Here is a 23,613-nt window from a genome sequence, read left to right as displayed (position 1 = left end):
ACAATCTAATGACCTGACATTCAAACACAGAGGTAAGAAAGGTTTTAATAGCTGAAATGGTGGTTGAGACAAATATTTTCCATGGCAGGGATGTTGATTCCTTGGGTCTACTTGACTCGTTATGAATTTGATGAAGGTACAAACATGCTCATCAGAAAAATGTACATGCATGTAAAAGTTTACATACAATTTCAGGAGATTCACAAATACCCTCAAATCTAAAGACCCTAAAATAAGAACTCTGTAGAAAAATAATTCAGTAAGTTTAGTACCAGACAGCCACTACAATTCATGCTGGTTATCTAGATAAATTCCTAGGACTCTTTCAGTCCCAGGGGAGGCATAAAAATGAACCTCTTTAATAAGGGGTTAATGTGTTCCTTAGTACTTTTAACAGTTTATATCTCATGAGAAAATTTAATTTTCTTGGGCTTAGTTTCCATGTAAGCATGACAAAGACAAAGTACTAAACCATAAATTATTTCTCAGAATATGCTCATGTTCTTAGAAATGCATTGTTTGGAAAGATTACATTGAAGCCTCTATTAACAGGCTGTTAAGGAAAATTTGTGTTTCCTTAAAAAATCTGCTTTATTGACTTAAGTGGCAAATTTATAAAAAGTTAACATGTAATTATGATTTACATTATTAACATAATGACAATTGCACATGTACAGTTAAGACTGCACCAATAAAAGTAAATCTCTAAGTGGTTCTTCATTAAGATTAAAGCCCACAATGCTCTGAGCCAAACAGCATGATTACAAACACGTACTATTTAAAAACAACACATGTATACACTTCACACCTTCCCTTCTCTCTTCAGTCTAAAACTCAATTTACTTCATTAGGTTTGTTTATACTTTAAAAATTATTTTATAATCTTCACAGTTTAACTGACTTAACATGAATGCTTGGGTCTTTTAAAAAACTTTTACAGTGGATTAAAAATCAACATGGGTATATTCAATATTGATTAATGTTTGAAATATCACAGCAAAACAACAATCTTAAATATGTATAAATATTTAAATATAAAAAACTGCCATCAAAAGTCAAAAGAAAGTAGATTTAATGGTTGTAGTAAAAAAAGGGCAAGTCATGCTAGGGGAAGATTAAAAGTGAGACTTTTCCAGCAAACACTGCCTATGGGACAGCCTCAAGTTTGATAATTTAAACCTAATTTTACTTAGACATACAAAGACCTATTTTTAAAAAATCACGCCCACAAGTAAAAAATTGGTGACCTGTTTACAAAGCACATTTCAGAACAGCAACTTCATCTCAAAGGAACAGAATATTTGTGGCTTCTTAGTCTTTAAAACTGCCCTGATTTGGTTTACATTTAGTGGTGAAGCTTAACACAAGAAGCCTGTGTAATGAATTAAGCTTGGGCCCCTTACCACCTACTAATTCCAGCATAAGAGTATGAAACCTGGAAAGTAAATTGTATTTGATGGATGAGGTACAGATTATCTGAATAAAATTTATAACCTGGTCCCAGTCAGTAATCCCAACACAAGTTATTGCTTTGTAATGAACTCTGTATGGTTTGCATGTCCTTCAATAACTGAAGATTTTTCTTGCTTTTTTCTCCAGGTCTGGGTTTAGCAAAGTCCTTCTTATTTGTGGTCCCTGTGATCCCAGAAGAACGGCTGCTGCTGTTCCCCTCGTCATCAAGAGTCTTTTTAGTGGTCCTCAATCCCCTTTTCTGCTTCTCAGTATTCTGTTTATCCAGCTATACCAAATAACCAAGTTAGGGAAAAAGGAGAATTTAATGAAAACATTCTCTTCTGAAAACCACCATTAAACTCTCATATCAATTGAAATGCAATTGATATATACTGCTCACAAAAATTAGAGGACATTTCAAAAAATGAATATTAAGTGATAAAATATCCCCTAATTTTTGTGAGTAGTTTATAATGGGTCTACTTTTAAAAAGGCTTCAAAAATCTATTGTACTAGTCACTTATTACTTAGTGCTTAAAATATACAGTGACACACAAACAAGTAAACAAACCAACTGTGGTGCAGTCTCAGAAGTTAGGACAGCGTTGTTGCCGAAGTGTGGAACAGGCTGAGTGAGAAGTGAGGTGCTCGGGGGAAGAGCTCATGGAGGAGGGAAAAAATGAGAAACAGGAAGTCAGGACAGCAGATGGAGAAGAAAAGACACTCTAGTCTGAGCAGGCAAAGCAGCATGTTCCAGATGAAGACATGTAGTGGTAACAGTACTATGAAAGGAATTTTAATTTTACTATTTCACTATTATTAGAATAACTTAATTTTAAATAGGGGAGCTTTATTTTTACTTTAGCTGCTGGTGAAAATGAATTACTGCTGGCAGGGCAGTGTTCCATTAGAATAGTCAGTGTAATACATAAGAAACAAATCATCACTCCTACAGGAATATTTTTCTTTGAAAACAAATTTTAGAAAAAGTGCTTAAAATCTCAGGATTCGGAGTTGAAAGGACCCAAGTTTGCATCCTAGTAAGCTTAATATGTCCTTGGACAAGTTACTTAATTTCACTTAGGATATGTCTACCTAAGTAACTCCAGTTTTCTCACCTATAAAATGAAATAATGTATATACTTCCCAAGCCTTCTATGAAAAATAAGACGACATATCCAAAGCACTCTGCACTGTCCCTATTACACAGCAGCCAACCAATACATGTCAGCCAAGCTGTCCTGCTCTCAGCCTTCTCCGCTTCAGTCAGCGTTTACTGACCATCCTCTTGCTCCACGTCAATTCCAGCAGCAAGTAGCCCCAATGTTTCCACTTCCAAAGCACACCTTGACTTGTCTACTCCCCACCTGCAGTCACTGATAGAGGTGGGCTTACACGGCTTCCTGGTCTCCTGGCCTTTCTGTCCCATCCCCATCATCCTCCCAGGAGCCACAATAATCTCTTAAATACATGAATCATTCCGTTTCTCTCCAGATGAAAACCCTGCAGTGACTTCCCACTGTACTTAGTAGATACCAAATAAATGGTTGTTTAATATAATTAGTACCAAATATATCTAAATTTTTTTAACATACTGTAGTTATACCTGATGTTCCTTTAGAAATGAGAACTTCTATGTGCTTTTAAAAAGACTTGGATAACTTAGAAACATTTATATTCATCACAGAAATTAAGTTTATGTTAATATCAGAATAGGGAACATCCAGTATTTGAAAGATGTTATTTTTATTTATTTATTTTTTGACAGAGACAGAGTGAGTGAGAGGGACAGATAGGGACAGACAGACAAGGAGAGATGAGAAGCATCAATTCTTCGTTGCGGCATCTTACTTGTTCGTTGATTGCTTGTTCACTGATTGCTTTCCCATATGCGCATTGATGGGGGGCTACAGCAGAGCAAGTGACCCCTTGCTCAAGCCAGCGACCCCGCACTCAAGCCAGCGACCCCACACTCAGAGCCAGATGAGCCTCCGGCTTGCGACCTCAGGGTCTCAAACCTGGGTCCTCTGCGTCCTAGTCCGACCCTCTATCCACTGTGCCACCGCCTGGTCAGGCTAAAAGATGTATTTTAGATGATAAAATCTATTCTAAGAGACTACAAGACAGCGTCCTTTTTCCTGGCCCACTTAACACCAACTCTTAATAATAAATTGAATTAACAAGTATCTAAATAAAGACTTTCTGTGGCTCCCTATCTATCACACACTTACAATGCCATCAATTAATATATATATTTGAAGACAGAGTTTTTTGTTCTTTTTTTTTTTTTTTAATCATTAGAAACGAGTGAAGCAAACCTGAGTTACCTGGGCTTGATACTTTCGAATTTTAGTTATTTGACTGGCTTTTGCCTCCATCCTTCCCACTAATGCTTCTAGTTCGCACTCTAAATTGTCTTTCAGTTCAGCGGTTGGTGATTCTTGGATAAGTTTTGCAAGCTGCTGGTGATCGCTATATAAAGACAAAAATTAGGCGTGGTTAAGTGTCCTATGTTTCTATGGTTAGGTCCATACATCTCACTCACCACAGAACCACTCTGAGCATTAAAATATGTCTCAATTTTTTAACTACTGCAACAAATAAATTTCCAAATTATCAGTGATTGTAATAGTTGTATTTGTTACATATTTGCTCAGTGGTTGGTGCAAGGACTATGCTCAACAAATATTTGTTGAACAAACAAAAGATAGGACTAATAAAGTCAAAGTTAAAACGAGATTTTACAACTAAATGTAATTTTAAGAAAACAAACAAAAAAACGGAAACTCACAAGCTCATTTGCCCAAATTCATCTTGTAAAGTCTGTAAGACTTCGGACAACTCTTCATTAATGCTGCTAGAGGAGGGAGGCCTTACTGACTTCTTACTTTTACCACTTCGTGAAGGTACTTGCTTTACCAAAGGAACACTGTTGACTACTCGATCATTGCACAAAACTTTACTGTGTTGTTTCATTAGATGCAAGACATGCTGAACATTGGCCACCACAGCATGACTGGGACTGGTGGACTGAAGAAAAATGAAGAGAATTTAAAGCCACATCCTTTAAGTCTGTTTTCTCTTCACTCCCTAATCTGGGTAAAAAGACCTCCCCCACCAAAATACTAGCCTATGATTATGTCTAGCCTATGATTAAGTCTCCTACTCTAGTTAAATCAATTAGCAACACCTATGGGCTTAAAATTTTAAATATCTCCAATGTAGCTTTTATTTGCTACCCCCTACTGTCAATTCACTTGGTTTATACACCCCCCTCTATTAGCCAAAGGAAGAACACCCTAACTAGTCTCTGCTCCCGATCTCCTTAGTCTCTAACTCCATAGCGCTATCAGTTATCCTAACACTATTCTGATCATTTTGTTCTATTTGAAATCCTCTGATGTTGAGCTTTTTTATTCCAAACTCCTCAATATAGAAAATAAGGCCCTATATCAACTGAGCTGCAATTTATGCTCCCTGGCATCCTGGTCCCATCTCCTAATTTCTCTGCATTATGTGAATAAACTTATTGGCATATAGCATTTTCTTTTGTGTGATGACTTTTATACCATACTTTAAAATCCAGTTCAAATATATAATTTTTAAAGATTTCCTTAAAACCTCCAGGTAATTTGTCTACACTCAGATTCACTTATGGCCTTTATCTCTATCCCAGTATTTATCACAATATATTCTAACTGTGTTTACACATCTATTTCACCTATTAAATCATGTTTGTCCTTCTAGGTGATAGAGATGGCTATTATATTCATTTCTCAAACCTTGACTAGTAGAAAGCACAAAAGTCATGTTTGTCACATAATCAACAGGAAAAAACCCAGTAGCCTCAACATTTTTATGTTTTGAACACTAAACAGTAATCTTAAAATGCTATTTCAACTCTCAAATGGCTGAGCTACCTTGGCTCCAAAAGGACCATCCAGACAGCTTATTTAAAATACGGATTCCTAGGCAGCACCCCAAACTCAATCAGTGTGGGGTCAGGGGTGGGAAATGTTTATTTTTAAGCCTGCCAAGTAGATTCTGATCAGCCAGATTTGGAAACCACTGTGCTAAGCTAAACAGATATTCTTTTTATCATAGTTTCTATTGTTAGGGAGTCAACTGAATTTATACAAAGAACCACATCCAAGTGGGCTTAATTCCGGGAGTGCAAGGCTACTTCAATATCCAACAATCAATCAATGAAATCCAGCTCTCGATAGGTAAAAATAAAAAACTGTATAATCATATCCTTTGATGAAGAAAAGCATTTAAAAAAATCAAACACCCATTCAGGGCATTAACACTCAGTAAAGTAGGAACAGGGAAGTTGCCTCAAGTTGATAATGTGCTCTGACAAGAACCTATACCTAATATCATGCTCAGTGGTGAAAGACAATGCCTTCCCCTTAAGATGAGGAAAAAATGCAAGAATGTCCATTCTATCACTCTTACTCAACATAGTAACTGGAAATCCTAGCCAGTGCAGTAAGGAAAGAAAAGGAAATAAAAGGTATACAAATTAAAAAGGTAAAGTGAAAACTGTCCTATTTATAGATATGATTCTCTACATAGCAAATCTTAAGTAATCCAAAAAATAATTCCTACAACTAATAAGTGAATTCAGCAAAGTAAGAGAATGTGAGACCAACATACAAAAACCAAATATACTAGCAGTGATCATACAGAGACTGAAAACTACAATTTACAATCACTCAGAAAAGAAAAATGAGTATAAGTCTAATAAAACACATGTAACTAATATATCAACAACCATAAAACCCTGATAAAAGAAATCAAAGAACTAAATAAATGAGAGATATACTGTATTCATGGGCTGGAAGACTCAAAAAGGATGTCAATTCTTCCCAAATTGATCTATAGATGTAATACAAATTCAATCATAATCCAATAAGATTTTTTTCCCCATAGAGCAAGTTTATTTTAAAAATCATATAGAGAAGCAAAGGAACTAGAAAAGCTAAAACAATTTTTAAAAAGAATAAAATAGGAGGAATCACTTTCTCTTATGTTAATTAAGATTCACTATATAAATGTACAGTAATCAAGAAGGGTGTACTAGCAAAGAGGTAAACACATATATTTCTATAGCTTTATCTGCACGTTCTTAAGTCAGTTAAATCTATCTCTGTATAAATTCTATTCCGGTCTTTTTCTACTCCTAGGGATTCACATGGACCACTGATGTCTCATCAGCATATAAATTTAAACAGAATATACAGGTTTCTGTATTAAAAGACTGGACGAGGACATGTGTAAGAATCAAACTGCACATTAGACTGGGACCAGGCAAGAGTTAAAAATACTTTCTAGACCCCACACCTAAAAAACTCTGATTTAGTAGGAATGTGGCTGGGCTCTGTAACCTGCTTTTTCAAATGCATACTCAGTGATTCTGATGCAGCTGGTCATCTCTGAGAACCTCGATTTCCAACCTAAATCAGAGATTCTATGGTCAAATGAAAGAAGCCTGACAGGAGTAAAATATAAGGGAAATCACAGGTCAAAGAGGATGTGCAATGCAACAACAGAGTGACTCAGGGAGAGGGCAGCACAGAGCCAACAACAATATTTTTTCTTTTCAAGTTAACTGTGTTTCACACATCCACAAAGGGCAAGTGGAAAAGCTAGGAAATAGTTCATTTCCCAAACTTTCACTGAAGATTCCATGGGGGGGGGGGGGGTTGAGGATAAACATAATGTGATATTTATTTTAATATCCATATCTAAATATAAATCAACAGGGTTGATGCTAAAAATTCAATGCTACAAACATACTATTTCTTATTCCCTGGACCCTTCTCCAAACTGGGGTCTCTAATCAGGTTAGTAACTTCCCTTCGCAAATACTTTATCTGCTTACAAGTGTCCCCCTACTCCTCCAATCCCATAAAACCTTTCTCCATCCACTCTCACATCACTGTGATCCACACTGACAAAAGAGCAGAAAATGTTTCTACCATTTATAGGTATACAGTAGGCAAAGAGGTGAATTTAATTCAAATATCTAAAATCTAGAGTTCAACCAACTTACCTTTCCAGCAACAAATGGCATGTCACCCAAGCATAATCTATAATGTGGCTGTACAGCAAAATAGTTCCTAGAGCCTTTCTGAATGGAAAGAAAGAAGACAATTTCACTCACATGACAATAAAACTAACTATACGCAACTAACCTGAAAATGGAGCTTCCTGCCAGGCTATTAACTTGCCTCATCTATACTGGCATTATGGTCTTAAGCTCCTAATACTTGTCAAAATGCATCCTAGCCGAGGAAAGAAAAAATGGTACCTGACAAAACAGCAGTGATAGTCTAGTGGTGTGTGAGTGTGTGTGTCTAAAACATTTTAAGAGCAAAAGGTAATTAATGCAATACTGGACATTAACAACTAATATTTATGCAGTGTTCTGTAGTTCTAAAATGCTTTCATATACATTATCTCACTATCAGGGTAAAAATTTAGAAGTAGGTATTACTTATCCCCATTTTCCCCATAGAATGAAAGAGATTTCATTTACTCATCAAAGGTTCTAGAATCACGTGGTTTACAAGTGTTTTCACATAAATTATGCCCAACAATAATCAGCTCTTTGGCTTACTGGTTGTTTTCTTACCTTCTCTGGTGGTTTTGATTTCTTTTTTTTAATTCTTCTTGCACTGGGAACACAAAGAGTTGCCTTATCTTCATAGATAAGTCTATTTGTTTCTAGACCTGTCTGCAACTAGGAAAAAATATGAATGCCTAAAGTTAGTGCTGTAGAAATAAAAGCTATTATACAAATGTGAAATTTGTAAAATTAAAGCCTATAAAAACTTACAGGAGTATCTAACTAAAAAAATTCATCATAGCTATATAACCCTGTCTTGAACCAATATGTCAGCATTTGTCAAACATATTATATCAAAACCAGCATCTCAATTTATCCTGAAATGCAGTGTTAAATTTGTCCTTGCTTTAGCCTGGAACCTGTTAACTCCATTATTTTTATTTATTTATTTTTTTGTATTTTTCTGAAGCTGGAAACCGGGAGAGACAGTCAGACAGACTCCTGCATGCGCCGGACCAGGATCCACCCGGCACACCCACCAGGGGGCGACGCTCTGCCCACCAGGGGGCGATGCTCTGCCCCTCGGGGCGTTGCTCTGTTGTGACCAGAGCCACTCTAGCGCCTGGGGCAGAGGCCAAGGAACCATCCCCAGCGCCCGGGCCATCTTTGCTCCAATGGAGCCTTGGCTGCGGGAGGGGAAGAGAGAGACAGAGAGGAAGGAGAGGGGGAGAGGTGGAGAAGCAGATGGGCACTTCTCCTGTGTGCCCTGGCCAGGAATCGAACCCGGGACTTCTGCATGCCAGGCCGATGCTCTACCACTGAGCCAACCGGCCAGGGCCTTAACTCCGTTATTTATAGTTGCTCCATAAATTATAGCTGATGAGTTAAATTCACTATATCTAACTGCAAACCAATGCCTCAGTATTTTCTTCCTTCTGCACACAGAATTTACAGCAGTGCCAGAAACAACAGCAGCTTGAGAGCAAAATACATTTCTTCTTTGAAAAACTCATAGACTTACAATATAGGAAAATGAAACTGGAAATTGATGTCTAAACGGGAAGGTTTGTCAGCAAATGTCATCAAGCTGCTTTCTCTAGAAGCTTAACAACTAACTACATTAAAATTTCCCCCCTATTTATATGATTGAAATTCTACAAGCAATTACTAAGGATTTCAAACAATAACAGCTATTTTCCCTAAACCAACTCACAACTTTATTTAAAAATAAAAAATTTAATATACACATACACATTTACAAGTTTATTAGTCTAGTGGTTTTCAAACCTGCCTATATATCAAAATTGTTAAGTTTATGAGAGAAAGTCACATTGCTCCTCTCCAGACCTCATGATTTTGAACCTTCGAGGTTGGGGAAATTTTGTATTAAAAAGTATTCTAAAGTTCCCCAGAAAATTAAGATGGAGCTAGAACATTAAGAACCAATATGGTTTAGTTAAAAGGAATACTGAGATCACTACGAATATCTTCCACAATGGCTGAATTCTCTAGGAAAAGAATCTATTTAGTGACAAAGAAATACAGGCTCTTGATTCTCAGGAGCATCAAATTCCCACACATCTAATAATGCTTTATACAAAGAATAACTGAGTAAGTATAATTCGGTGAACATGAAATTACTATTCTGGAAGACCTAAGAAGCCAAAGAGTTTTAACAGTATACAGAAGAACAATTTTTTTGGAATATTTTAACTTCCAGCTTTTGAGTTCTTCCCAGTAGATGTCATATATTTGTGTGGCAGAGTTTTAATGTTTCAAAGGTGCTATCATTATTTTTCTCTATTTTGATCTAACACTAAGATATAAAACAAAGATCCATTTATCTATAGTAAAAGTCAAGCTCTGAATGGTTAAATATCTTGCCTAAGGCTACAAATTAGGGTCACCCAGAGTTGGAACCACTTATCATACTGCCATTGTTGTTCCACTACAATAGTGTTCACTATCAGAACTCAAAACCTTTTCTGACACTACATTATCAATAATCACTGATTTGGTCCCTATGTTGGACTGCTAAATAAAAAAGCAAAACGATCACAAAATAATTTTTATAATAAGATAATGAACTTGTTTAATTTTGTATTTCATGTACAACAGAACTTACCACCACAATGTATATAAAGCACAATCTAGAAGTTCATGTTACAAGTGAGGAAATGTAGACACAGTAAAGTGGCCCACCCTAAAGTGGAATAGGCAGAGAAACCCAAGTAATTTCAATATTTGTTGATAGTCAAAAATAAAGCTACAGGACTATATAACTCAGAAAGCACACTGAAGGGAAAAAATAGACAAATCGATCAAAAGGTAAATATTTGAGAAAATATCAGGTTCAAGAATAGAAGTCAGTGAATTCTGGAAAGCATGGGAAGGGACAGACAACAAAGATGAGAGGAACAGAATGGTGACAGTCTGAGAGCTGACTCAGAAGTGACCCGGGGTAGTGCTGGCACCTGGCCACAGCCACAACTACAAAGCCTCTACTCCCAACCCAACTGTTTTGGATCAGGACCTGTTTCTCATGTTAAGATTATAATGAGAAAAGACATTTAAATGTTATAAAAGAGTCTAGAATGAGGGAGGGAAATACATGGGAGATATCTGAATAACTAAGCTCATAAGGGGAGAGTCAACAGTTATAAACGTTAAGTCTTTTATTTTGAGCCTGTAAGTAAGACTTATTGGGTACAGAAGTGTTACTCCCTCTAAAAATGCAGTTCTGGTTGTTGTATATAAACTCAATATTTTTGTGAATTCACACTGACTTACCTGTTCTACCTAGTGGCCATTAAATGGGATAAAATTCAAGACCAGCCCTGGCTGGATGAAGCCTCGTCCTAAAGTGCAGAGGTTGCCTGTTCGATTCCTGCCTGGTTCAGGGCACATACAGGAGCAGGTCAATGTTCCTGTCTCTCCCCCCCCCCCCCACCCAAATCAATACAATAAACATCTTTAAAAAAAAAAATTAAAAAAAAAATTCAAGACTAGTGCGCAAAACTCATTTTCTGAAAATGGCAGCTTTTGTAAATTTGCATGTCAATAGCTATTGGGGCAGCCCACTATCTCAACTGCTGTCTTGAGTCATCATGAAAAATAAAGCACCTATAAATAGGATACTGAACAATGGCTTTCCAATACTTCTAATAGAGCCTGACCAGGCAGTGGCGCAGTGGATAAAGCATCGGCCTGGGATGCTGAGGACCCAGTTATTTTTGTTATTTTTTTTGTGGCAGAGACAGAGAGAGGGACAGATAGGGACAGACAGGAAGGGAAAGAGATGAGACACATCAATTCTTCGTTACGGCTCCTTAGTTGTTCATTGATTGATTTCTCATATGTGCCTTGACGGGGAGGCTACAGCAGACCGAGTGACCCCTTGCTCGAGCCAGCGACCTTGAGCTCATGCTGGTGAGCCTTGCTCAAACCAGATGAGCCCGCGCTCAAGCTGGCAATCTTGGGGTCTTGAACCTGGGGTTCTCCACATCCCAGCCCGACACTCTATCCACTGCGCCACCGCCTGGTCAGGCAAGGACCCAATTTTGAAACCCCAAAGCCACCAGCTTTAGCAAAGGCTTACCAGCTTGAGCAATGGATCATAAACATGACTCCATGGTTGCTGGCTTGAGCAAGGAGTCACTGGTTCAGCTGGACACCCCCCCTCCGGGTCAAGGCACATTTGAGAAAGCAATCAATGAACAATTAAAGTGCTGCAACTATGAGTTGATGCTTCTCTACAATTAATCATTTATTTATATAAAAACAGTAAAAATATGAGGAGCTTAACTGTTCCCATCTCAGTTTACCTCGGCCGCTTTAGCCTGCATACGCTTTCTTTCCTGTTCCTCTTCATGAAGTTTTGCTTCCAACTCCTGCATTTTTTTCTATTTAAAGAACAAAGTGGTAACAGTGAAAAACTCTTATTGTCTATTTGTAAAATTTTAATATAGCAACAGAGGAGTATGTGTAAAATTTTCGCATAGTAACTATACTCTTGTTAGTTTACTCTAGTAATGCCTGTGGATTTGCTAGTTTCCATGACACTCCCTTGTGATTCATTATCAGTCATTTGGGAGGTAGCTGTGATGTTCAAGAAAATTATGAGTAAAATCCAGGGCCAAAGAACACAGCTCTGTATGAAGGCACTCAGGTTAGATGGAAGTTGAATCCAAAACATCAGTGGCAGCATTATTCAGTACTTCCCAAGAGAACCAATTAGCACTAAAATTAGGTCATAGACAACTTAAACCAAGTGATATTACAAGCCTTAGGAATACTCAAATATATTATATTTAATCTTCAAATATTAAAAATGCCCAAAAAACAAAAAATACCCTTCATGTACATCAAGATTTTAAAATATGGACATTCTTTCCAAATTACATTTCTTCCTTTTAAAAATTAGTATTTCGTTGTTATAAAATCACTTTTCTATAAATATCCAATGCTACAAAATTTCCCCATTTACATAAGAATCACTATTATACATTGAAAAATGCATTCACTGACTTCTGCAAGGGCCTGCATTGCAGTCAGTTTGTTATACTCTTGCTCAAGAAGGTCCAATTTTTCAAGCTGGCTTTGAACATGTGTTTGATCATGTTGTCGTTCTCTTTCTAGGGAAACCTGGGAAACAATATTAAATACAACATGGTAATTTGACCACAACACAAACCAAAACAAAAACCCTGAAAAACAACATTGAGTACAACTTAGTATACCCTGTATGCTATTTTTTTCTGGCCTTTCATAAAACTACTTTGATACCGCAGAGGAATTCTAGAAAAGCAGTATTAAGATAAAACCACAGGAAAATCAATTAATATCAGCGGACTCCTATCCTCATTTTATACTATATATTTAACATCTGGTACAATTATAGTGAGATTGTCATTATGCTTTGAGATAGCAGGGATTTACTAGACATATAGACACACACACACTTTCAATTAATCTGGTTCTCTTAAATAATTAATCTATTAAGGCAATAATTATGGCTTTGATATCTATTATTTACATGTCCTCTGAATTTTATGTAAAACATCAATTTTTTTCAGGTTTAGGATTATTTTAAAAGACTGCCACCTATCAGGTTTAAGAACTGACTGACAATCACACCATGAACTATTAAACAAACTAGGATAAGAAGTGGAAATATGCTGCCCTGGCTGGTTGGCTCAGTGGTAGAGCATCAGCTGACGTGTTGAAGTCCTGAGTCCAATTCCCAGCCAGGGCACACAGAACAGGTGACCACTTATTTCTCTACCCTTCCCCCCCTCTCTTCCCTCTCTCTCTCTCTCTCTTCCCCTCCCACAGCCAAGGCTCCATTGGAGCAAAGTTGGCCCAGACCCTGAGAATAACTCCATGGCCTCCACCTCAGGTGCTAAAATGGCTCCAGTTGCAATCGAGCAACGCCCCCTAGTGGTCATGCTGCGTGGATCTCAATTGGGTATATGCTGGAGTCTGTCTTTCTGTCTCCCTGCTTCTCACTTCAGAAAAATACAAAAAAAAAAAAAAAAGCCAAAATATCATATACTTGAATTTGTAAAGAGTGTACCTTCTTATCATTCAAGTCTACAGCAATAGGTAATATATTATTATAAATTTGAATTGACAAAATAATATAAAGCAATAATTTTTTAGGAATTTACGTGAATTACTAATTTCCTTCTGTCCACCACAGTAGATAATTTAATGCCCTTAAGAGACTACATCAAGTTAAAAATTGGAAAAAATCATATTTTATTGGAACCATTCCTATTAAATAGAATATTTAAAATTTATTGATGAAATGGAGCTATAACTCAAAGTCATCTATTACCAATAGTCATGCACCACTTAAAAACAGTGACACATTCTTAGAAATGCATCATGTTGGGCAACTGTGTCATTGTGCATACATCAAAGAGTGTTCTTACACAAACCTACATAGTATAGGCCACCACAGACTTACGCTATACTGTATAGACTATACTGTATAGACTAGTGCTCTTAGGTTACAAACCCATACTGCATGTTACTGTACAAAACAATACAAGGGTAAATCAAGCACAAGAGAAAAAGATGCCATCAGGAGAAGCAGTAAATGTGGATGTATGAGGGTGCTGCTGACATAACGCAGCATTTGTTTTACAGCACAGCGTTTTATAAGTAGAAAGACTACAATTTAAAATAAAAAGGATAGTACAGTAACTTCACAAACCAGTAACACAGTTGTTTATTATCAAGTATAATGTACTGTTCATAGTTGCATGTGCTGTAGTTTTATATGACCAGAAGTATAGTAAGTTTGCTTAGACCAGCATCACCACACACACACAAGTAATCTGTTGCACTGTGGTGTTACAACAACTACGTCACTAGGTGCTAGAAAATTTTCAACTCCATTGTAATCTTATGGGGCTATCATCGTATACGTAGTCTGTAGTTGACCTAAATGTCGTTATAACGTATGTGACTGTGTCTAACAGGCATTCCTCGGCAACACTGCAGGGCTGCTTCCCTACTTCAGCAACAAAGCAAATATCCCAGGACAGAACTGTTTGTTTCACCAGTGCACATAAACATCATGTTTATACAAAACTGCAGTCTATTAAGTGTACAATAGCATTATGTCTAAAACATGTACTTAATAAAAAAATACTTTTTTGCTAAAAAATGCTAACAATCATCTGAGCCTTCAGCAAATTGTAATCTTTTTTCTGGTGAAGGATCTTATCTTCAATTTGTAAAACACAATAAAATAAAGTGCAAAAATAAAAAAGGTATGCCTGTAATAGTGAAGACATCTTACTGTTGTTTTACAACTGCTTTCTAACTTGAGAACTGGAATATTTCTTTTTCTTTTCCAGGTGAGGAAGGAAATCGATAGAGGCAGACTCCTGCATGCGCCCCAACCAGGATTATCCACCTGGCAACCTGGTCTGGTGCCAAGGGTTGAGTACTGAGCTATCCTCAGTGCCTAGGGGCACGCTTGAACCAATCGAGCTACTGGCTGTGGGAGGGGAAGAGAGTGAAGGGGCAGAAGCAGTGATTGCTTCTCCTGTGTGCCCTGACAGGGAATTGAACCCGGGATGTCCACACACCAGGGCACTGATCTATCCACTAAGACATTGGCCAGGGCCAGAACTAGAATATTTCAATGAAAAGAATTAATTCCTTACTGTATATGTTTTACATTTCTAATCATGTGGCAGACTAACTGAATACCCCCTTCCCCACCCAATCTACCAAATAGAAGTGTTAGACAAACTACAGCAATAATACATTGTTACATAGTTAGGTTTGAAAGCATGAAAGAAAAATCTCCAGATGCAAAAATAGGTAAAGGAACTCAGAAACAGTGAAGATATAGGGAAGCAAATGATCACGAGGCAATACTGGAGCCTTGACTTATTAAATATACCAGGAACATGACAAAAAAGCTCACGCAATGTACCATCTGCATGATGTAAAATCTCAGGCAACAAAGTAACATAAATCTGGACCAGAACCACTGAAAACCATCAACTCTCAGCATAGGCAAATCTACAACTGCCTCCTAAGATTATAACACAACTTAGAAATATGAAATTCCCAAAGGCAGTGGGGAGGTAACCTCAGAAGAATGTAAGTTCACCATTAAAAAGAAAAAAATTAAACACACACACACACTTCCCCTAGAAAAAATAAAGATGCCATAAATGCCATAGGTGAGATTCAGCAGATGCAATAAATGACAGACTGATACTCTGAAGACATCAGCCAACTAAGAAGAAGTTGAAACAGTCTATAGTGTATAAAGAGATAAAATGAAGGAATAAATACCAAAGTGATGGCACATTAAAAGAACAATAAAAGGCCCTGGCCGGTTGGCTCAGCGGTAGAGCGTCGGCCTGGCGTGCGGGGGACCCGGGTTCGATTCCCGGCCAGGGCACATAGGAGAAGCGCCCATTTGCTTCTCCACCCCCCCCCCCCCCCCCCCCCCCCCCCCGCTCCTTCCTCTCTGTCTCTCTCTTCACCTCCCACAGTCAAGGCTCCATTGGAGCAAAGATGGCCCGGGCGCTGGGGATGGCTCCTTGGCCTCTGTCCCAGGTGCTGGAGTGGCTCTGGTCGCGGCAGAGCGACGCCCCGGAGGGGCAGAGCATCGCCCCCTGGTGGGCAGAGCAACGCCCCTGGTGGGCGTGCCGGGTGGATCCCGGTCGGGCGCATGCGGGAGTCTGTCTGACTGTTTCTCCCTGTTTCCAGCTTCAGAAAAATTCAAAAAAAAAAAAAAAAAAAAAAAGAACAATTAAAAAAAGGTGAACTAAAGAAGATCCAATTGGGAACTAAAAATATGGTCACTGAAATATACTCAATGCCATAATTAGTAAACCATCTTCTCAAATATTGTGCAATTATTCAGTATTTCTTTTAGGTCTAATATCTCTAACTTTGACTAACAGCTGAATAAAGGTAAAAAGCATAAAATTTTTCATACTACAGAGCATCTAGCAAATTGTTAAGCATACAAACCTTCAAATTTTGCATAAAAAAGTTAAGATGACAAGAAATTGTGGTATTCGTGATGAATTCAAACTCTAGATTGATAATAGGAACAAAATGTACTTTATATATATATATAAATTAAGACTGATATTACAGATGTCTTCTCACAAAGGTGTAAGTTATTTAAATAAAAAATACCTGTGGTATGTTAAGTATATTTTCCTTAAAATAACAAGTGTAAACAGTTTTTCAAAGTATGGGTGTGTCTGTGGGTGGGTAGGTCCAAGATAGTGGCTTAGAAAGACCCTGAACTCACCTCCTCCTGTGGACACACTGAATATATAGACACACCTATATAAACAGCTACTCCTGAAGAGGCTGACTGAGCAACTTCTGCACAACAAACAACCACAAAGACAAGGGTAGGAGAGACAGAGGAGACATGGCAAGGATGGGGACCCCACCACAGCTGCTGCAACCTGCAGGAGAGAGGAAGATCTCCAAGAGGCCCCTGCCCTTTACCTACCCTGGGACACAGTCAACAAACCAGTGGTTTAAAGGGCACGTAGGCTTTAAGAAATCCATTTATTAACCCTAAAGCAACTGCCAAAAGGGTGGGGAACTGCTAGAAGTCTCTGGGATGAGGCCAATTTACATTCTTCCTCCACCTGGATAGCATGACTGGGACTTCAGGCTAAGCACTGTACCTGGCCTACAAGGCTACCCAGCACACTAAGAACCCCTAGTTGACAACAGCTCTCCACCCCTAGGCAGCCACCCCATCAGGGCAGCTCTGGGCTCAGCACACCAGGACACCTCCGCCCAGGCCTACCCAGCTCCAACCTTGCCACCTGAAGGGATTTGGAAATGCAAGTCCCAGAACATCTCAGCACATTCCTGTCACAGTTCTAAATACCCATCCCACTAGAACAGACCCAGGACATGCCGACTGTGCCCACTCCAGCTCTAGCCAGCTTGCCAAAGCCACTGGCATGCACAGTCTAAACAAGGGTCATGCCTATACAAGGCCACTCCTCTACAACTGAGAGAGGTAGCTGTTTCACCTACTTCACAGAAACAAACAAGATGAGGAGACTGAGGATTATGTTCCATATACTGAACAAAATCAAACCTAGGAAAAGAAAAAAACCTAGTGACACATATCTAGGTAACTTATCTGAAAAGAAAAAATCAAATAGCTATAAAAATCCTCATAGAACTTGGAAGAATAGAGGTACACAGTGAGAATTTCAAATAATAAAAAGTATAAGAAAGAATCAACCAAAGCTGAAGAATACAACAACTAGAAGAAAAAATACACTAGGGGGAAATCAACTGATTAGATGATACAGAAGAACAGATTAATGATCTGGAAGACAGAATAGTGGAAATTATTCCAATCAAAACAGCAAAAATAAAATGTTTTTAAGGGAGTTTTGGGATAACATCAAACAAACTAACATTTGCTTTATAGGGGGCCCAGGAGGAGAGGCTAGGGTAACTAAAGAAAAACTAAGCAAAGGAGACTATATCAAACTAAAAATCCTTTGCACAGCAAAGAAAACCATTAATACAATAACAACAAAAAAAATCTGAATGGCAGAAGATATTTGCAAAATGTATATCCAATAAGCATTACAATCCAGAATATAAAGCCATATATCCCAGCACCAATAAAACAGAGTCACAGATACAGAGAGTGGTTGCCAGAGGGGAGGGTGGGGACAGGTGGGGAACAAAAAAGGTGAAAGGGATTTAAAAGTAAAAATTCCAGTTATAAAATAAACATCAGCCCTGGCTCAGTAGTAGAGTGTCAGCCCGGCGTGTAGAAGTCCCATGTTTGATTCCCAGCTAGGGCACACAGGAGAAGTGCCGATCTGCTTCTCCACCCCTCCCCCTCTCCTTCCTCTCTGTCTCTCTCTTCCCCTCCCGCAGCCAAGGCTCCATTGGAGCAATGTTGGCCCGGGCGCTGAGGACAACTCCATGGCCTCTGCCTCAGGTGCTAGAATTGCTCTGGCCGCAACAGAGCGTCGCCCCAGATGGGCAGAGCATCGCCCCTGGTGGGCATGCCGGGTGGATCCCGGTCAGGCGCATGTGGGAGTCTGTCTGTCTCCCCACTTCTAACTTCAGAAAAATACAAACAAAATAAAAAATGAAAATGAAATAAACATAACGGGGTTGTATTATACAACATAGGAAATATAGTCAAATCTCAATAACTGTATGGTGACAGATATATAAATGTTAAATCACTATTTGTAAACCAAAAATATTGTATGTTAACTATATTTTTAAAAACCATAGTTTTTTACAGTATAAAGAACCTTGAAATCTGCTGCCTTGAGTTTTTACATAAACTGAAGAAGTAGGGATATAAAATATGATGTTATACTTCTTATAATATAGACTCTAAGAAGTTAACATGACTTGAAAAGATCTCATAACTTACTATTAATCTTTTTCCAATCTAAGTAAAACTTTACCAGATATAGCAGTAACAAGGCCAATAAAATCTTCAGACACTACATAGATCCCAAGTAATTTGTCTTGCGCTTTTAACTGTTAAAAGCAGAAGCTATCAAAGCTGTATGTAGAAGATATGGCAGTAGGTAAGTGGCTCATCCAAAAAAGAAACCCCTCTTTAGAGCTACGTTGGAAAAAACATGACATTTTTTCTCAAAGCTTATACTACTTTTCAAAATGAACTACTGGTACTATTGCCAATGGACACTTTAAGATAAAAGGAAAAATGATTATTATAACAGCACCATTAGTTCTCACTGAGAACAAAGGTCTTTAATATCAATCTAATTTTCCCATAACTGTCCTTGAGAATGAATCTGTGAGATAACCATACCTGTTTCTCCAAGACAGATGTCCTTTCCATTTCTGCATGCTTTATCATATTACGCATGTATTCCAACTGTTTTTCTAAAAGATTACATTTATTTTCTGCAGCTAACAACTGAGATGTCAATTCTAAAAAGAGTATGTAAGAAAAGCAGATTTTAGGTCACTCATAGAACAGTTTTAACCACCTACTAAAAGAAATGAAGTCTACTTAATTTTCAGTAGCCCTCAAAGCCTTTTCCGATAACCTAAAATTAAATCACTCCCTATATGCTAGTCTAATCTGCCTGGAATTCAGTCAGTAAATATAATTCATGATATCGGCACTTGCTCCTAAAAAAATACCAGAGAATAATTCAGTTTTGGGTGCCTGAAGACTGACCACTAAAAAATGCTAATGTGAGGCCCTGGCCGGTTGGCTCAGCGGTAGAGCGTCGGCCTAGCGTGCAGAGGACCCGGGTTCGATTCCTGGCCAGGTCACACAGGAGAAGCGCCCATTTGCTTCTCCACCCCTCCGCCGCGCCTTCCTCTCTGTCTCTCTCTTCCCCTCCCGCAGCCAAGGCTCCACTGGAGCAAAGATGGCCCGGGCGCTGGGGATGGCTCTGTGGCCTCTGCCTCAGGCGCTCGAGTGGCTCTGGTCGCAACATGGCGATGCCCAGGATGGGCAGAGCATCGCCCCCTGGTGGGCGTGCCGGGTGGATCCCAGTCGGGCGCATGCGGGAGTCTGGCTGACTGTCTCTCCCTGTTTCCAGCTTCAGAAAAATGCAAAACAAAACAAAACAAAACAAAACAAAAACGCTAATGTGAAATTTAGGAGCAATTTTACAATTCTTATTTTAATAGTGTTCAGTTTCCTAATAACTAAACAAACCTTGATTGTGCTTTGATTCCTCATTTTTTGAATTCTCCCTTTCTTGTATCTGTTCATCCAATACTTTCTTATATTCAATTGTTTCTCTCGACAAAGTTTTCACACTTTCTTCTGCCTGAATCCTTTCAAGTTCTAAGCGTCGAATCTTATCCTGAAGATTCTTCAGAGCAGAAAATATGGCTGCCAAACACAAATATGGATACTATAAGATAATAATATATACATATGGAGAAAGTTCACTTAGAATAACCTTATCTAAATAAAATACAAATTTCATGGGTGGGTCTAGTGGAAGATCACTCTTTGGGAACAGTAAAATGTCAGTTATCATCACATAATTGTTTTTTTTAAAAATCCATTAAAAATATTTTTCGAGTTTTTATAATTTGCTACGTACTGTATTGTAAAATGATTACTACAACAGGTTAACATCCATTACTCAGATACAAAAAGAAAAAAATATTTCTCCTTTTGATGAGAACTCTTAAGATCTACTCTCTTAACAACTTTCCCATACAGTAAGTCCTCACTTAAAATTGATAATAGGTTTTGCAACTTTAAGGGAAACATGTAACAAAACCAATTTACCACAGGCTGATTAGATATGAACAATTAAGTTCCTAGGGCATCTCACCAATGTTATAACAAAACAACTCTGAAACGACATTAAGGACCTACTGTATATCATATAGCAATATAAATTAAATTATTCGCATTCTTTTCTTACTCAATGAAAAATATTGAAGATTATATTAATTTCCTTCCAAATAGTGCAACACATAATTGTAAGTATGCAATGTTTCATTTTCTTTTGCAAAAAGTCATTGAATTTAGAAAAAACAGGAATGACAAGGAAAAATATGACATCCATAATCCTATCATCTCAGAATAATTAGTAATATTTTGCTGAAATCCTTTTCTATTTTTATTTGTGTGTGTGTGTGAGAGAGAGACAGACAGACAGACAGGAAAGGAGAGAGATGAGAAGCATCAACTCATAGTTGAAGCACCTTAGTTGTTCATTGATTGCTTTCTCATGTTCTTTGACGGGGGGGGGGGGGGGCAGCTGAGCCAGTGACTGCTTGCTCAAACCAGCAACCTTGGGCTCAAGCTGGTGAGTCTGTGCTCAAGATAGCAACCTCAGGGTTTCGAACCCGGGTCCTCAGTGTCCCAAGTCAACACTCTATCACTGCGCCACTGCTTGGTCAGGCTATTTTTTCTATGCTTTTATGTTAGTGGTATTACTCTCTACAATGGCATATCACAACTTACTCATATGAGCCACTGTTTTCCATGTCAACATATGCATTTTTAGAATTCCATTCTTATATACATTTGTGTCTATGAACTTTTTGTTTTACTAGTATCTAGTTCTGCAACAGTTCTACACTTCCTATTTTTATAGCTCTATAACCTGTTATTATCAGTGGACAGAGTGAGGCCATCCTTTATTCAGAGCAAACTAACTCTTCTATTAAAGGAAAAAAAATGCAGCTCTCCCATATTATTCTTTAAATGCAACTCACAATATTACGAGTTTCCACTGAGTCAACACTGTACATCTCTATTCATTCATCCATGTATGCACCTCAGTGAGCACACAGAATAGCCCTAGCTGATCTATCAGAGATGACTTTTCTATCTACAGTCTTTTTCCCAGACCAGGGGGATGAACTGTTCTAGTTCTCTTTCTCCATTAGTCTCATCACACAGTTTTCCAAAGAAAGCATTACTCCAGAAGCTACCTTACATGGGTCTAGAGTTTTGTTCTCCAGTTCCTACCTACATTTACTGTCCTAACTCGTCCTCAACTGCATCCTAATACCTAAAGCTTATATATATATCTAATACCACGACTCCTCAGTGTTCCTGAGGCTTTTGGGTTTATTTCCCTCCTTACTGCCTCAGGCTTTAAATTTCTTTTTTTTTCTGGTACCTGGGTATTATTCACTGTTATTATTCTATAAAACTATTTCTGTATGATATTAATCTATCTGACAATAATACCACCCATCCTTTTTATATGTAATATCCCTAATATGTCTTTGTTAATCTTTTATTTTTAACCTGTGTCATTGTTTCAGCTTTGGCTTAAAAAGCATATATTGACTTTTCTTTTGAGTCTTATACTCACATTTTCATCATACCCAATGTCCTATTCTTTTTTTTTTAGATTTTATTTATTCATTTTTTGAGAGAGGAGAGAAAAAGGAAAGAGAGAGAGAAAGAGAAGTAGGGAGGAGCCGGAAGCATCAACTCCCATATGTGCCTTGACCAGGCAAGCCCAGGGTTTTGAACCAGTGACCTCAGTGTTCCAGGTCGATGCTTTAGCCACTGCACCACCACACGTCAGGCCTATTCCTTACCGTTGTATTTTAGGCTTTCTAATTTTGCTTCCTTGACTTGTTATTACTATATTTACTATATGAAGCATAGCATACATCTTTGAAACTATTTGCCTGGTTTACACACCTGGAATTTTCCAGGAAATTTCCCCTTACTTCAACATGGCTATAACTACAACTTACATATACTTCTTTTTAGTAGCCTCTCACAAAACTGGCGCCAGCTAACTGACTTCAACACAGGTTCTCTTTTTGGGATTTTAAAACTTTGTCCAAAAAGTTGAAGCCAGAATTACTTCAACTTAAAACTTACACAGAAAAAAAAGAGAGGTGAAGAGAAAGTATGGGTCATATGTTCTTAAAGTCCACCTGTATATCTATCTGCCTTCCTGTTGTTGGTTTTTCAATCTTACCTTGCATGTTTGTAAGCCAAAAGATTCCTTTATGCCAAAGCTAGTTCAGACTGGGAGTTTCTATCACTAATAGCTAACTGCATTATGTTTTCTAATTTTGTCTTAAATAACGAGTATCATAAAAATACTAACTTTATTCTACCAATGCCTAACATATTTTCTTAAATATATGGGCCCTGGCCAGCTTGCTCAGTGGATAGAGCATTGGCACGGCATATGGATGTTCTAGGTTTGATTCCCAGTCAGGGCACACAAGAGAAGCAACCATTTGCTTCTCTTCCTCTCCTCATTCGTTCCTTCTTCCCCTCTCGTAGCCAGTGGCTCCTTGACTGGTTTGAGCACTGGCCTAGGCACAGAGGATGGCTTGGTTGGTCCCAGTGTCAGCCTCACGCACTAAAAATAGCTTGGCTGATTTGAGCATTGGAGGTTGCTAGAGGGCGGGGGGGGGGGGGATCCCAGTCAGGGTGCATGTGGGAGTTTGTCTATCTCCTCCCTCACTTAAACTGCTCACAAAAATTAGGGGATCAGGGAACGTGCAGATACTCCATTACTTTCAGCCTTTTGTATAGTACTTTTCACCAATGAAATGTTAGTTTTGCATCTCATTTGCATAATAAAACTTTC

General features: G+C 38.2%; 1 protein-coding gene across 4 annotated transcripts in view; it reads right to left on the bottom strand.

Moving 5' to 3' along the window:
* Positions 1-23,613, bottom strand: part of CEP57 (centrosomal protein 57) — a 54,594-nt gene that overhangs the window by 12,673 nt on the left and 18,308 nt on the right. Inside the window, exons 3-12 of one of the 4 annotated variants that reach the window (XM_066371059.1) lie at positions 20,232-20,411; positions 19,368-19,489; positions 12,554-12,670; positions 11,851-11,928; positions 8,093-8,200; positions 7,511-7,588; positions 4,244-4,482; positions 3,780-3,924; positions 2,024-2,112; positions 1,601-1,738 (exon numbers count right to left, since the gene is read on the bottom strand). In XM_066371059.1, coding sequence (XP_066227156.1) covers positions 2,047-2,112; positions 3,780-3,924; positions 4,244-4,482; positions 7,511-7,588; positions 8,093-8,200; positions 11,851-11,928; positions 12,554-12,670; positions 19,368-19,489; positions 20,232-20,411 — 1,133 coding nt within the window. In that variant the 3' untranslated portion in view covers positions 1,601-1,738; positions 2,024-2,046. Of the gene's footprint in view, positions 1-25; positions 1,739-2,023; positions 2,113-3,779; positions 3,925-4,243; positions 4,483-7,510; positions 7,589-8,092; positions 8,201-11,850; positions 11,929-12,553; positions 12,671-19,367; positions 19,490-20,231; positions 20,412-23,613 lie in introns of those variants that run through there. The other 3 variants (XM_066371039.1, XM_066371049.1, XM_066371068.1) reach the window with 3 other exon arrangements.

This window comes from Saccopteryx leptura, chromosome 1 (genome assembly GCF_036850995.1).
Source record: "Saccopteryx leptura isolate mSacLep1 chromosome 1, mSacLep1_pri_phased_curated, whole genome shotgun sequence".
Taxonomy (NCBI): domain Eukaryota; kingdom Metazoa; phylum Chordata; class Mammalia; order Chiroptera; family Emballonuridae; genus Saccopteryx; species Saccopteryx leptura.
The sequence above is the reverse complement of the archived record's forward strand: the minus strand, read 5'-3'. Positions and strand labels throughout refer to the sequence as shown.